The sequence below is a fragment of the Sinocyclocheilus anshuiensis genome, unplaced genomic scaffold (assembly GCF_001515605.1).
Source record: "Sinocyclocheilus anshuiensis isolate Anshui unplaced genomic scaffold, SAMN03320099.WGS_v1.1 scaffold249, whole genome shotgun sequence".
Lineage (NCBI taxonomy): Eukaryota > Metazoa > Chordata > Actinopteri > Cypriniformes > Cyprinidae > Sinocyclocheilus > Sinocyclocheilus anshuiensis.
In genome coordinates, this window is record NW_015540871.1 from 943,805 (window position 1) to 960,021 (window position 16,217).

The 16,217-nt window shown below is 36.2% G+C and overlaps 2 protein-coding genes across 2 annotated transcripts in view; one reads left to right on the plus strand and one right to left on the minus strand.

Annotated features, from left to right (window-relative positions):
- Positions 1-10,209, minus strand: part of LOC107688141 (caskin-1-like) — a 95,938-nt gene extending 85,729 nt beyond the window's left edge. Inside the window, exons 1-2 of the mRNA XM_016485722.1 lie at positions 10,205-10,209; positions 9,412-9,446 (exon numbers count right to left, since the gene is read on the minus strand). Of these exons, the coding sequence (XP_016341208.1) occupies positions 9,412-9,446; positions 10,205-10,209 (40 nt within the window). The remainder of the gene's footprint in view (positions 1-9,411; positions 9,447-10,204) is intronic.
- Positions 9,604-16,217, plus strand: part of LOC107688102 (cytokine receptor-like factor 3) — a 16,453-nt gene continuing 9,839 nt past the window's right edge. The window contains exons 1-2 of the mRNA XM_016485667.1: positions 9,604-9,681; positions 12,118-12,246. Coding sequence (XP_016341153.1) covers positions 12,130-12,246 — 117 coding nt within the window. The 5' untranslated portion in view covers positions 9,604-9,681; positions 12,118-12,129. The remainder of the gene's footprint in view (positions 9,682-12,117; positions 12,247-16,217) is intronic.

Sequence of the window (16,217 nt, forward strand, 5' to 3'; positions counted from 1 at the left end):
TATCGCCATATTGTATATCGGCAAAAATCCAATATCGTGCATCCCTAATCAAGATTCTACATTTTCCGTACCATCAGATTTACTGAGTCACTCTTAGTCAGTCACTCATTAAATCTGTTTATTTGCGGTGAGGATAATGATGAATGACTGCTGCAGTGGCCTTCATTAGAAACTTATACTACTAAGAACATGCATGTGTATCCATGTGCACTTTCCAAAGGTTTAGCAAAAACGGTGTTTCTGAGGTGATGGAATGGAATATATTTCAGATATTTTATGAGGAAAAAATAAGGATTAACATTAAAAATTGACTGGATTGTTAAAAAAAAAAAGTGTTAAAAATTTTTAATTTTTTTCAATAATAATACTTTAATATATATTTTATGAAATTAAAACAAATTACAGAAAAACATTACACCATTTCAAAGTATTCATAACCATGTGTGCTGTAGTGCATTTTAAGTTGCATTTATGCAATTTCTCAAAATATAATTTCAATGATCAATTCAGTTTCAATTTTCAGGGGATGTTCTTCAGCACTGTAGCATATAAGAAATGACAAAACACACAGTCCACTATCCAGCCTCCATCTCAGTCCACCCACCTCCACTACACTCACGACTCCATTGTGTGAGGTTACATAACAGCTGTCAGCCTTCATCCCCTGTTTCTCTTCACACCTCTCATTGAAGTTCACAATAGCACAAGGTTTTATAGACTTTCAAAACTGTACAAGGGCATTTTTTAACCCTTTAATTATAAATTTTTAATATAAGAATACTACGGGTTTATCATCAAAACTGCAATTAGACACTTGAGGCTATTATAACAAAATGTAAACAGAATTAATGTGCACCATGCTGGGGAGTCTGATCAAAGTGATAGTGATAAGCACATTTATACATACCAGAGTAGTGCAGGAACATGCTGAGAGGAATCAGCAACAGTTAATGTGCTTAAGATTTCTGTCGCCCCCTCTACCTTCAGGATTATGTGGGTCAGGTCCTCAGATTAAGGTCATGCGTTGTAAATGCTCCAGGGGACCAAGGCAAAAACAGGACAATGGGTGGTTGACATTCTCTTAGTGAACTATTGTTGTATTACACATACTGATACAGATAACTGATACCTGATTTTTTTTTTAACGAGTACAACTTTTTAAATCAAGGTTCTCTATGTTAACATTAGTTCAATAGTTAATGCATCATGAAATAACAAATGATATTAAAACTATAAATGTACAATTCTTTCAAAGCATTTATTAATCTTGTTTAATGTTCATTTCAACATATACTGATGCATTTGAAGCAGTATCATTTAACATGAATGCATTATGAACGAACATGAATTAACAACGAACAACAGTAAGTTAACATTAACCTAGACTAATAAATGCTTTAAAAAATGTTGTTTATTGTTAGTTTATGATATCTAATGCATTAACTAATGTTAACAAATTGAGCCTCAATGTAAAATGTTAGAAAGAAAACATTTCACATACTAATTTCCAGTTATTAGGCTACTAAAATTAACACTGTTGATGTTTTACTTTTGAAAACATGTTTTGAATATTACGCCAAATAATATTTAATTACACTATAAAAGAATAACTAAATAAGAAACTTCATCCAGCATAAATCTACAGGTCTTGGCATTTTGATGTCCTTCAGAGATGGTTTCTTGTTTTGTTTATTTATTTATATTTTTGGTGTGCGTGTTTGAATACAAGAAAATTAGGACATTTTTTAAAGGGGTCATATGATGCTTTTTTAAAGATCATTATTTTGTGTATTTGGTGTAACAGAATATGTTGACATGCTTTAATGTTCAAAAAACACATTATTTTTCAAATACTGTACATTATCTCTCTCTCTCTCTCTCTCTCTCTCTCTCTCGATGAGCAAAACTCAGCATTTGAACAGTCAATAGCAAATATTTAAACTAGTAACAAAGCATACTTAGTCGCTGATTCAGAAGCACCAGATTGTCATAGCAAAGTCAGAATTACCTCCTCTCCTAGGTTCATGAAACGGTCGTCCATAAAATGCATTGCTGTTCTGTTGTAAGTGATCTTAAAGATTCCTAAATGCATCTACTTTCGGAAGGCCAAATAAAGTGCTTTTGCTTTCACCTAGAAACACACAGCGTCTCCCTGACATGGCTGCTTCAACACTAACTGCGGTTACTGAAACCACGCCTTCTTTCTTTGCGTGCACATTTGGGCGCATTATGCAAATATTCCCACATAGTGACCTAGATATGTGGGGGCGTGTTAGAACGAGCCATTTTAGGGGGGTGTGGCAGAGTCTTAACTTTGATAAAGAATATCTCTTTGGTTTTGAGACTTTAGTCTTTGCAACTTCAGGGATCTTATCTATTCACGAACAGCTTGTAACACTCCAAAGAGAAAGAGAAAGAGAAGAGAAAGGAAAACTTGAAATCGCATCATATGACCCCTTTAATCATGTGTAATTGTTTTTAATTTAACTTATGATGACATATGGCTTAGTTTCCGATAAATTACCAAAAATCTTCACTACAGACAAAACTTTCACACTTAACCAGTTGTTCCACTATTCCTGTATTGACCCAATTGTTTTCACATTATTTCATTTTAAAATTAGGATTTCATTACTATTTTTTTTTTAAGTTTGAAAAGAGAAAACATCATGGAGGATCACTGCAAATGAGTATTTTCATGCTTTGAGTACTTACTGATCTCTGATTTTGTTATATAATCTTTGGACATTTAATAGATCATGTCGTGTCATGTCAACCACCCACATTCCATTTACACTTGTCCTGGATAGTCACACAGATGTCAGATATCTCCATGAATACCCACTGCAGAGGATTTCCAACCAACCTGACTAACCCGTTGAGCTCTGAGCTTATAAATATGCAGAAAAAAAAACTTCCTCCAACCACATCCTACCTATTTCAACAGTATCATTACTTTGGTGAGCTGAGAGTCATCCATCAATCTAGCACTTCGCCCCTACGGTTCATTTTTTCACCAGATTATTTCACTCCAAAACACCAGAATCAAGCCAGCAGAGGAAAGCAGGGTGAGCGAGGCCTACAAGTTTTTTCTCCTTAGGGACTCCATATGTTTCGACTGCTAAAATAGCTCAGCTCTAATTGCTGCTGGGATATGTGAACAGGTTGTAGAGGTGGAGAACGGATAGCACATCCCGTCATGTCTTCATCAGTATGTGGAGTCATGCTCTGCAATGTTCCACTCGCTTCATTCTAATGAAACTAATCAGCAATTTACGGCAATCAGATATACTGTATTCCAGATGTTCTTTCTGTAGGCTTCTGCAGCGAATGCTTGCAGAAAAGGTGAAGAATGTGCTGAATACGTGGAAAAATGTTGTGCAGATATCGTCTGGAAACACTCTTTCCAATTCACCCTCCCTCTGGGCTCATATACACACTTACACCTCAGAATGCAGACCTCAGTACTGCAGATAAATGGACAGAAAAACAGGTTCAACCCCATTGAGAAACAAACACCTCCATGTGAGACATCGGCACGAGAGTCATGCTCACCACTAAAATCCCCTAGAGGTGGCCAACCATCCAGTGAGATGTGAAAGTTTAGTTATGTCAGAGTAACTGATGTCTTTCCACTGTGTCTTATTTCTGCTTCCCTTGCTTTCCCTCCAAGCACACTTTCCTCTTTTCTTTCTCTCTCTCTGCGACTCACTTAAAGCCATCTGCACTATAATTCAATCATCACAGTAAGCAGTGGAAGTAATGATTACTTGGATTAGCTACAGGGCTCCAAGCCACTGTCTTAATATTGACTGGCAGTGAGTGCAAATATGAGCTCGGCCAGCAGCTTCGTTTCACTTTTTGGGGAAGTTTTATGATGTTTTCTGAACTCCCCTCATCATACTGCCAATATTTACAAGATACATGCTATTTTAAGACAGACAGACAGAGACAGAGACAGAGAGACAGACAGACAGACAGATAGATAGACAGATAGACAGACAGACAAATAGATAGATAGATCATCATTTGCAATGTGGCAATATTGTACATAAATACTGAGTACAGAAGTATGCACTACCATGTGCACACATGGATAACAGCATACAAAACTCACAATTAACAAACAATTTTAGATTTAAAAACTCTGAACATTACTGAGCATTACAACCAAGTAACAAAATAAACCAGCAAATAGTATGCAACAATGCATGCTGGGAACCTAAGCACCAGCACAGGACACCAAACTATTAGAATCAATCTTTAAATGTGTTATTGAGAAATGGAAGATTACTATAATGAATACAGAGAATATGGACGATTACTATAATGAATACAGAGATAATAATTGTAATTCTACAGCACAGTGCTGCTATATTTTCTGCTCTTGTTCAATAAGAGGTCATTTAATTGTAAGGAAATGAAATGCTGTACTAATATAAATGTACTAGTACCAGCTAGAAATACACTGTAAATTAATACTAAAATGTATAAAGGAACGACTATCTGCCGTCTTCTGTCAATGTTTCTATGTTTAAGAATCATTAGAATTTCCAGAGTATATACCAAAATGTTCTCAAAGCCAAAAGGTCTTGCTACCAGCCACTTGATTGTTCAAAGCTATAGTCAATATTATCTTGAACGAATAAGCTTTGGTTTTATCATAATAGGATTTTTTTACAAAACAAATGCAGGTGCCAGATTTCAGTCGATTGACCAAAACTTTGTTACAGAGCCCAGACAGCATCCAGCACAACCAATCACTGTCAAGCATGAGACTGCAGTTGCTGTGACGGGAACTAATTGGCTTCTGGGTAGCTTTTTGTTTCCAATACAGAGGTAGAGCTTTAAATAAAATCCATCCAACACTTTCACAAAGGTGTATCACTCTCTGTTTGAAGAAGCTGATGCATTGTTTTTGTGTGTGAATGCATTAACTTGTCTGTAAAGCTCTACTGCGTTTCATGAATATATGAACTCAACACAGATTTTCATAAAGGCAGCTCTCAAAACACCTATATTCTTCATAATATAAGTGAAATGACTTACAATAATCAACCATGTCCTGAAATAACCAACTATAAAAGACATAATACTCCAAGATTATATCACAGTCAGTGTTTTTTTCCCCACAGAGCAGCCTCACACATATTCAGTGGCAAAAAGCTGTCATAGTTCACAGCATAAATGTACGTGTTGCTTCGGTGGCACAAAGCCAAGTGATGAAGCTCACTGGCAGCTCGTTCCCCTCTCTTCTATTGTGAAAGTGCAGTGATGTGGATGCACCTCATGCTCGTTCACCCCATCATTACAGGGGGCAGTGTTTAGCCGAGCAGGACACTGGCGGAAGGATGCTCGAATACTATAGAGCTGGTGCAGCTGGCTCCTATGAATCACAACAGATGTTCTTCTTATTCCGATGTCGAGACGATAATATTAGCACCACTGTGACGGACTTGCGATTAACGCATCGGTGATGGATCGGATCTTCAGTCTCTGTTGTGATGGCCAAAACTGAACAGTCTGTTCTAGAAAACCATCATCAGATAAATCAGCTCCAATCACGTTTTGGTGGCGTGAGCGGAGTTGATGCGATGCATTCAAATATGCTAAATCAATGTTTCTTTAAATTCCCACGAGCGTTTTTTCCTGGGATCCGTGAGGCTGTGCTGAAGACGCATCAGTCGGCGGTGCCATCGCTCCGTAGTAGCCTACTCGCACCGTTATTTTCAGTGCTGCGATGGGTCCACACAAGGACCGTGCAATGTGCATTTCCCCAGCCTCGGATTGGGCTGACATTGCTGTGGTAAATGGCTCCGCTTCATCCAGAGGGCGGTCCCAAAGTGTAGGAACACCCCCCTATTCCAGTGCTGACAGCCACATGCTATGGGACATCATAACATATGCTGCTGAAAACAGCCTTGTCCTGTAGCTGGCACTTTTGTTTTGTACCCACCGGCCAAAAGTGGATGACACCAGATCAGAAACATAACTCACCTGAGCACTATACAGAAACCCGTTTAACTTTAGACCTTGAAACGAACTTGTATTTTTTATGCTAGTAGTAATTATTTTTAATTAGTAAATAATCTCACTAGTAGCCTATGCAATGAATTAGTCACTAATAGCCTACTTCCTTACTAATAGTGCAACAGTGGCAACTATCCATTGTCAAACATTGGTAAATTATCACTAGTAACAAATATTAACAAAATGTAATTATAAAGTAGCCATTTACATGTACATAAAGCAAATAACAAATTACATAAGAAATGTTACCAACAACAATAAATACTATTTTCTCATAAATACATGCTTATAACAAATCAGTCACATGTGGAAGAATTAGTAAAAGAATAATGATTAATATGCAATGAAAAACTATTAGTGATGAATTCACAGTCTCTATTGGATTAAGTAGTATCTAATGAATAAATACTACACTAATGAGTAGATATTTAATAATTTGGTTAATAATAAAATATATTAGATACTATTAGAAAATATTAAAAAGTATTAGTCACTATTTGATTACTTACTTGTAATACTACTACTACTACTACTAATAATAATAATAATAATAACTACTAACATAAAATACATAATAGTTAGTTCAAATAAATGTTTTTCCAATTTATCTCCATGAATGCTGGAAGATTAATTTCCAAGTGCAAGATTGAGCATTTCAGACCTGCACTGTCTAGGATGCTACTGATTTATGGTATTTTCCTTGGTTCGGTTTTTCTTACAAGTTTAAAAAAGGACCTAAATTAACACTTGCAGTTTTGCTTTTCTTATCTCTTAAATCCAGCAAATGCTGTTAGTTCTTCAGTTTGAAGGAGCCTGAAGATTACAAATTAGGGTACAAAAAGAGCTTGGCTGCATGAAGCCTACAAAACAAAACTGTTCCCTGAATGCCTGGTCAGAGTTATTGTCTTACTACATGGGGTTTCTTTCAGATTCTTATATCCAAGTCAAAGCACAATGACCCTCTTTCAGAGCAGAATCCAGTCATGACTGTCATGTTCTATTCACGGCTAATTAACACTAAATTTACCACTTCAGAAAAAAAAAATAGAGACATTTCTCAAAATATCTTATTTTATGTTCCACAAAACCAAAAGTCATATAGGTGATGTGAGAGAAAGTAAATGTTGACAACTGAACTATCCCTTTGTCATTTTATGGTGTAAAAACACTGAGAAAAAAAACTTCTAAACAAGTCCATATAATGTTTCTTCTTCAAAAGTGAACTCTCAAAATCCTTTGTAGCTCTGATCTGAATCAGTCTGATTATTAATAGTAATATCCAATCCCAGAATGTTCTGTAGCACACTGTATGGGATCAGATTCCCGTCTCTAAAGTATTGCAGTCACGGATAAAAAAAATAACAAGCGTTAAATTAAAATTTTAAAACGCAAGTAAAAATATTAATATTTAAATTTTGTGCAATATGATTTTAAATGTGTTTAAAGTTTTGATTCATGCTTATTATTTTTTTAAATGCGTTATTAATTTTTCTCATTTACGCTTATTATTTTTCTATCCGTGACCGTTGTTTGCTATACTGAAAACTTTGCTTTCGTTTTTAAATCTTGTGCAATATATTTTTACTTGCGTTTTTAAACTGTTTTCACGCTTGTTATTTTTTTATCCGTGACTGCAATACTTTAGACGGGAATCTGATCCCATACCACTGGTTTAGTAGTAATCAATTAGCAACAACACAAGATATGAAATCTTTGCGAAAACATTTAAGAAACAGATGACAAACTAATGATATGAAAAGCCGATCTGTTAAACTCGTGTTTTAACTCTAACATGAACTGTCATTGATTCGCCCTAATCATCACCATCATTAATACCTGCACATCCTTCATCCAGACATTACTGACCATGTACAACATCTGTTGACTGTGATCCAGCGCCATCCAGTGTTACATAATAGAAAATCCGTTCTAAGATGCCATATTACACTTGGAGACCTCTAGTGTTCACTGAGTACATTACAATTCAGTTTTTTTTTTCTTTGCAGAGAATGCAGTGAATGAATGGGTGGAGACAGGCCTCTTGTAGCTACCACCCTTTCTAAAGACGCTGTATTCAACTCCAATGAAACGTGAGAATATCATATTTCATGTAGTCTCACACACTTTTCTGACAGTTCTGAAAGCTTTTAGCAGACAGATTTTTCAGCAACAATTTCAATAATATTAAATAAGTAAAATAATAAGTGCTTAATTCCTATATTCTTGTGCAATAAATATTTCAATACATAAAGTGTTAAACTATAAATTACGTTTTTTTTTTTCACAGCCAGCTTTGCAAGAGGAAGAATATTTAGGAGAAATATCTCAGCATCAAGCACTGTTAGTCATGCAGGCTACAGGTGAACTGCATATCACAGGAGTGATATTTTACATTTGCCTAAAGAATACATATGTTCATGTTACTTCATAAGTGATAAAGGGTATTTGGCTTGCTGTACGCAAAGGAAGGGCTCAAGGATGAAGCTCAACTCAAGCTCCAATTTACCGCCTATGAGACTACTAAATAGATGAAGATAGCTTCTGTATATAGGGCAGAATATCTTAAAGGAGTGGGGATGGAGGTGGGGAGGAGGAGAAATGCCAGAAGGACTGTTGCTAAAGTGAGCCAAGCAGCAGCTTATATATAGGTTGATTAGATGATTAAATACGCGGCTCCTTCTGAACCCTATAAGAATTTAATTGAGAGGCAAACATACTGTAATAGAAGGGCTTTGTACTTCAAGCTGTAAAATTTAATATCATAAAATACCATCCATTTCATGAGTCATCACAAAATAACACTGTATGAGTATGTATAATTGGCTTTCATTGCCCACACAAAGCAGCTATTAAACCTCTGGTGCTACAACAGTGAACACATTTAACATCAGCATAGTAAACACATACCCTGACTGTAGCCAACTAATCAAAAAAATAATAATAAAATCACCAGCACAGCAAATTATTACACACTTTACTCTAACATTAAACTGCCACTGAAACCCCCATATGAATTATTAATTATAGATGTCTCTTAATTATATAATACTCTCTTTTCACGTCAGGTAGGCAATATAATTTATCACAAGATTCCAAATCTTATAAATTAATATATTAAATATAGAAAATATATAAATAATATTTTAAACATATTTTTTAAAACGATAAGTTTGCGTACGAAACTCTAGATAGTATATTTTGCAATAAATAACACAAAATAACTAGGCACTAAACAGTCTACTCTCATATTCCACAGTATTCCGCTTTGTGACAACGTTGTTTGTAGATGTTCGTTCTGAAAGTCTTGGCCTTTGATACTGTTCATAAATAGTAAACATCTGCAAGGTAATCGCTCTCATTTTACGATTAACACAAAGTTACCTTCGCTTGTTGTTTGACGCCAAAAGACCTGACGCCTTCATGCGCTTTGGGTTTTTAACAAACGATGGGGCGGGGTCAAGAGAGGTTTAATCATCTGATTGGCTGGAGCTGACTGCAGACAGGAAGAAAACACAGCACTGCGGCATCTGATTGGATGACAGGTTTGTATCAAAGTGAAAATACGTGCTTCGAGTTCTTTACTGTTGCCGGGGCGTCAATGGCGGAACTCCGCGGCAGAAGTTAATATGACACAAGATAGGATCGCCTAAGGTAATACAGAAAAAAGCGCTTAATAATAGCATATGTTTTTGTTACAGTTTATTTTTCATTGCTAAGTTAGAGATGTTGTCTTTTCGTGAGCAGGTTTATAGGTGGAGCAGTTTGAAGAGCTTACTGTAAAACTGATGAGTTAAAGTGATGAGTGTTGGTGTTGGTGTGGCGATCCTCATACAGTAGAAGAGCCTCATGAACTGCTGCTTTTTGAGTTTGAAAATAATTGCTAAACATTTGAGATGTTTTTCATAGCTGATGTTGATATTTACTATGTGTGCTGCTCTTCTGTCATCTGCCTTTCATTTCTACCGTTTTTGGACATGTATAAACATGTTGAGTGTGCACGGTGCATCATCATGGCCCTTAAGAGAATTACTGCACTTTACATAGCTGTCCTGTTATGCTTGGATTGGACGTTTTTATGTAAGAGCATAAGTGTGTAAAGCTGGTGGGCAGCAGAATGCAAAAGACCTCTGATAGTTTATAAACACTTCTGTTTGTTTAACTGCATCTTATTTACTTCATCTTAATAGAAGGGCCCTTTAAACCGTGGCCCTTATCAGTGAACGGTCACCGATTGTGAAGTAGGACACATGATCCTCAGATCAGAGACATCTCACACTGGAATTCCCAACATTGTGTTTTGGCAGCAGATTTTTTATTTTTTTGCCATTGACTCTAGGTCATTCGTGTCCCTGTGAAAGTTAGCCAGTCCTCCGCTGTACTCCCTGATGGATTCACTTGTGGGAAAGGATTCTGCAAGAGTAATAGATAATGTAATTGCTTGTCTTAATGCTCTTTGCCTAGATTACTAACCCCAGTCTGGATGAGATCCCTGCTGCTAAATCAGAGGATTAGACTGTGATTTTGGAGAACTCCTCCCTTTGCCTTGATCATGAATTGTCAAAATGTGCTAAATATGCCACTGTTGCAACTCATAACATTTTTTTGGGCATTGATCATAAGGTAGATGTTTGTGGAAACTCACAGGCTTGTTGGTGCAGGTCACATTTTGTAATTAAGTTTTCTCTCACATAGGTGTATAGATGAAAGGGTGCTTTTGAGAGTTAAACATAGGTTCATTCTCTACTCTGTGCACTAAGGTCAGCACCTTTGTGTTAAACAAGGGTAAACTGAATAACTTGCTGCCGATCCACCTGTCCGGTATTTGAGTTCATTTACACGCATAAACAAAAAGGCATCTGTTCTCTCCTGCACAATGACACCAGTGTTATACAGGCACTATTGTACAGAAGTTGAGTTGTAGCTTTGGTTCAGGGTAGTGTCTATGGGTAGGTTCAGTCATGCTTGTGAATTTAAGCCACATGGGCACATGTAAGAAAAGTGCAGTTGCTTTCATTTCATCTTTAATGGAAGTGGTTTCATTGTAGCATGCTAGCCTTAAAGGAGATCGCCTGATCAGTAAAGACGTGAGAGCTGTTTATTAACATAATACGCTTTGGTGCGAATATGTTTTTGCTTCAAGATCCAGATTTTACATCAAGTGGTGACCCAACACAGTACCTGATTTGTTTATTGTACAAAAGTAAACAAAAATGTTAACTTATTAATATTACCATGATCTGCAAAATTATGAGCTGAGTTTGCTGAATCAGAAAATTAACTTCTTAAATGCATAAACAACAGCAGCAATGTGATCTACCAGCCTAAAGGCCTATTCAGACCAAGAATAATAACTATAACAATAAATATATTCGCATCCACACCAAAGCATGACAACGTCTATGTATTATTTTTGGGTTGTTCACAGATTTATTATCTAAAGTAGCACAAACAGGCACAGCAGTTTGTTGAGTGTCACACGGACTGATGCCATTCTATGAAAAACCGTGGCTCACACTGTTGTGCTGCTCTTTGACTCACTGCTTCTATTTAGTTCTATGAGTTTATAGCACAAATCAGGTCTTGTTTTTGATACATGTAGTCTTCAGGCCAGTGATTCATTTCCACGACTCCAGTGACTTTTGCACTGCTACAACAGTTGACATGGCTGTGGTTTCTCAATGTTATAGTGTCTGAGCCTTTTAGTCATAACTATACACAACTGTATCATTCTCTTGTGCTAAACTTCAACAGATAAGGCTGTGAACGCGTTGTTATGATTCAAAACACGCTTCCTCACATCCACATGATGTGGAAACGATGGCCTGATGGTTTCATAAAGTTGCTGTTAAATTTGTTATGAGCATGAAGAACAGACTCTGTTTTTTGGCCTGTGTGGAATTTCATGCTCTTGTTATTATTAGTTTAGCTTTGTTAGCGTGACATTTTCTGAAATGGGTGCGTTTTGGTTTCAGCCTTTCTCTCGAATGCTTTCTAACCCCATAAATGATAAATCCAGTCAAAGTAAAAGTTATCTCTATCAATGGGAATGTTTTCCTACACTTTACCTTGATATTTGTGATTTGGCAGAGGTCAACAAGGATGTCAATAGAGGCAGAGGCGTTGCTGCAGGAGGCGAAGGAGAGCATTGAAGCAGCCCAAAACTACAGAAGCGAGCTACAGCAGAGACTGCATGGACTCAGCCAGGCACGCAAACAGGTACAGCTGTGACTCTCTGCACTGCTACTGAAAGAATAAATAGGTTTCCAACAACAAGAAATGTGTCAGTCCACACAGAAACTGCTGTGCAACGTGACACAATAACAGCCAATCAGAATATATTTCATATATATGGTAGTATTTTAAAACAATATTTCACAGTGGGTGGGGCAACACAGTGTGCCACTGCAGAAATCAGGGTTGGCCAAAACTCAGAATTTAAGAATTGGCTATTTTTCTATTCATAAGTTGGAGTTTAATTTAATTGGTGACACCTCATAGAAAGTTGAATTGGAATTTGAAGTGGAATTTATCAGCTGAATTATAATTTGGTGAAATTCAACAGGTAATCTAGGAAATTTAATGTTATTCAACCTTGGTCTATAAAAGTAAAAGTGTGTAGTGTTATTTTAGTATTATTTATATAATATTGTAATATTTATTAATATTTTAAATGATCTTTTATTATGTTTTTTTTTTTCAGCTTTATTTCAATTAACAAAAACTACTAAATAGTTTTAACAATAACACTAAAATTGTATTGTGAAATGTATTAAATACAATAAAATATGGGTATTTCTAATACGGCTATGGCTATCCTCAATTCAATTCTGAATGGCACACAACCCTGGCAGAAATAGAATAGAAGTAACTGAAAAAAATCCCATCTCATCTCTTTTGCTTATCCCTTGTCTCGGTCATGGCTGGTTATCATAAAAACAGATTTACATGGAGGAGTTCGCTGTTTTCTCTTTATCTCATCCCGTCTGGTTAGGACACATTGTTACAGTCAAGCCAACCCCATAGAGACAGTAATGAAATTGCTATTGATCTCACCCAGCATGCACTATTGCCTAAAATAATACAACAAAATCATCAAACACATTGTTGAAAATGCCAGAAACAATTCAGCTGCACAAAGGTAGTGGTTCCCTAAACAGTAACCAAATATTGTGACATGTGGGTGTTTTTGATAGAGCGAGGGTAAATGATACTCCCGCTGTCTCGGTGAAGTGAGTCGGATCCTCTGTGCCAGGAAGCCTGTTGGTCAGCACAGAAGGGCTGATTCATGCCACATGTCTCCCGGGGTGGCTGTAGGATGTAAAGCCGGCCTGCTGCTCGCTGTTATCTTCAGACTTGACTTCTGGCATCTTACCCAACTTCCTCCTCCCCCCACCTCTCAGAATGCCTCATTCAGTGTGTAAACAAGGCTGTAATTTCCTGCTCTTCTTATGAGACTGTAAACTCAGAGAAGGTTTAAGCTCTCGCTCCTCACATCCTCCACAGGACAGAGAATTAAACCAAACTTTTAGGATCATTGACTAGTGATTGCATGACGCCCCATGGTACTGTGATTAACCTCACAGCGTGTGCAGCTGTCTGAGGGAGATCACATATGTGCATCCCATCTGATATGATCATATCACTTGCTCCGTTATTCACAGCAAGGACACAACATTTGTGGTCAATCTTTGGGTCAAACTACATTATTATTTTTCTGCATGAGCAGAGCTACTTCCAGCTTCCAGTTGTAGAGGCTCATCTGTATTGTAATTCTTCCTGTATTAAAAGAACAGAAGCTTCCCGGTCAGTGGTTGAGTTTGATGTTGTATATTTCACATTAGCTGTTCTAGTCTACTTCCTCTTTAAGTTGTTACACTAGGTCTCAGCCACTGAGGCTTCCTTAAAACCTACAAATGCCTCTGTTTCCCACACCCTGTTACCCACGAGCCAGAACATTGGAAACATACAGAGCTAAATGGCATATGCATGTTCAGGTCCAAATCTATATCAAAGTATCCTGATATTTTCACAGTACTGTATTAATATTCTCTCAGCAAACATCTATATTTTTAGTGGGGTTTTTTCATAATTTTATTATTATTATTATTATTATCCTGCTCAGGACCTACAGATTAAATGTAACTCTGTAGCTAGAATTCTCTCATCAAAAATGTATATTTTTCACATTTTATATTATTATTATTAATCCTACTCAGGGACTATAGATTAAATGTAACTCTGTTGCTAGATATTCTCTTATTCTCTAAATTTATATTTACATTTTTCCATTTTATTATTATTATTATTATTATTATTATTATTATTATTATTATTTGGACTGCAGATGAAAATTAGCTCTGTACTTAAATCTGGGGCAAACATGGACTGTCGATAGTATGTATTAAATAAATATAATGATTATTATTAACTTGTGTGCAGATGAATATATGTATATTGGGTTTTGTTTTATTTTGTTCTTTAAAGATTGCTAACTTTTGCTATGCAGTAAAAAAGGAACTGCATGATTTGGGGCTTTAATGGGAAGATGAATCTGCTGTTGCTGTTATTTGAATTTGATCAATATCCAAACTCAGAACAAGCTAAGAATATAATTTTGAATCATATTACACTAAACAAAAAACTACAAGAATAGTGTCCATGTGTGTCAGTGTGCGTTTGACATTATACATTTGTTCTAAAGAGTTTTGTAGGACCGTACTGACTTAGCCTCTTCCCGGAGATCCCGTTTTGGGCTAACCCTAACCCTAAGTCTAAACATCCTGTGATGGGGAGTCAGCATTTCTAATCGACGCCCAAAACCCAAAGCAGCAGAGCCCTGAGGTCCTGCCTCCTCCCTCCACACACACAACCCTCTACGCACACCTTGGCAATATAATCGCCATTGGCTAGTACATTTTTTGGTTACTCGCCAGACTGATATACTATTTTACACACACACACACGTTTACTTATCTATCTAAATGGGGACATTACATAGACTTATATTGTTTTTATATACAGATAGTTATACTCTTTTTAACCTAAACCCACCCCTACCCCTAACCCTACCCCTCACAGAAAAGTTTCTGCATTTTTACAATTTCAAAAGTAAAAAAAAAAAAAACATCTATATTTTTAGTGGGGTTTTTTCATAATTTTATTATTATTATTATTATTATCCTGCTCAGGACCTACAGATTAAATGTAACTCTGTAGCTAGAATTCTCTCATCAAAAATGTATATTTTTCACATTTTATATTATTATTATTAATCCTACTCAGGGACTATAGATTAAATGTAACTCTGTTGCTAGATATTCTCTTATTCTCTAAATTTATATTTACATTTTTCCATTTTATTATTATTATTATTATTATTATTATTATTATTATTATTATTTGGACTGCAGATGAAAATTAGCTCTGTACTTAAATCTGGGGCAAACATGGACTGTCGATAGTATGTATTAAATAAATATAATGATTATTATTAACTTGTGTGCAGATGAATATATGTATATTGGGTTTTGTTTTATTTTGTTCTTTAAAGATTGCTAACTTTTGCTATGCAGTAAAAAAGGAACTGCATGATTTGGGGCTTTAATGGGAAGATGAATCTGCTGTTGCTGTTATTTGAATTTGATCAATATCCAAACTCAGAACAAGCTAAGAATATAATTTTGAATCATATTACACTAAACAAAAAACTACAAGAATAGTGTCCATGTGTGTCAGTGTGCGTTTGACATTATACATTTGTTCTAAAGAGTTTTGTAGGACCGTACTGACTTAGCCTCTTCCCGGAGATCCCGTTTTGGGCTAACCCTAACCCTAAGTCTAAACATCCTGTGATGGGGAGTCAGCATTTCTAATCGACGCCCAAAACCCAAAGCAGCAGAGCCCTGAGGTCCTGCCTCCTCCCTCCACACACACAACCCTCTACGCACACCTTGGCAATATAATCGCCATTGGCTAGTACATTTTTTGGTTACTCGCCAGACTGATATACTATTTTACACACACACACACGTTTACTTATCTATCTAAATGGGGACATTACATAGACTTATATTGTTTTTATATACAGATAGTTATACTCTTTTTAACCTAAACCCACCCCTACCCCTAACCCTACCCCTCACAGAAAAGTTTCTGCATTTTTACAATTTCAAAAGTAAAAAAAAAAA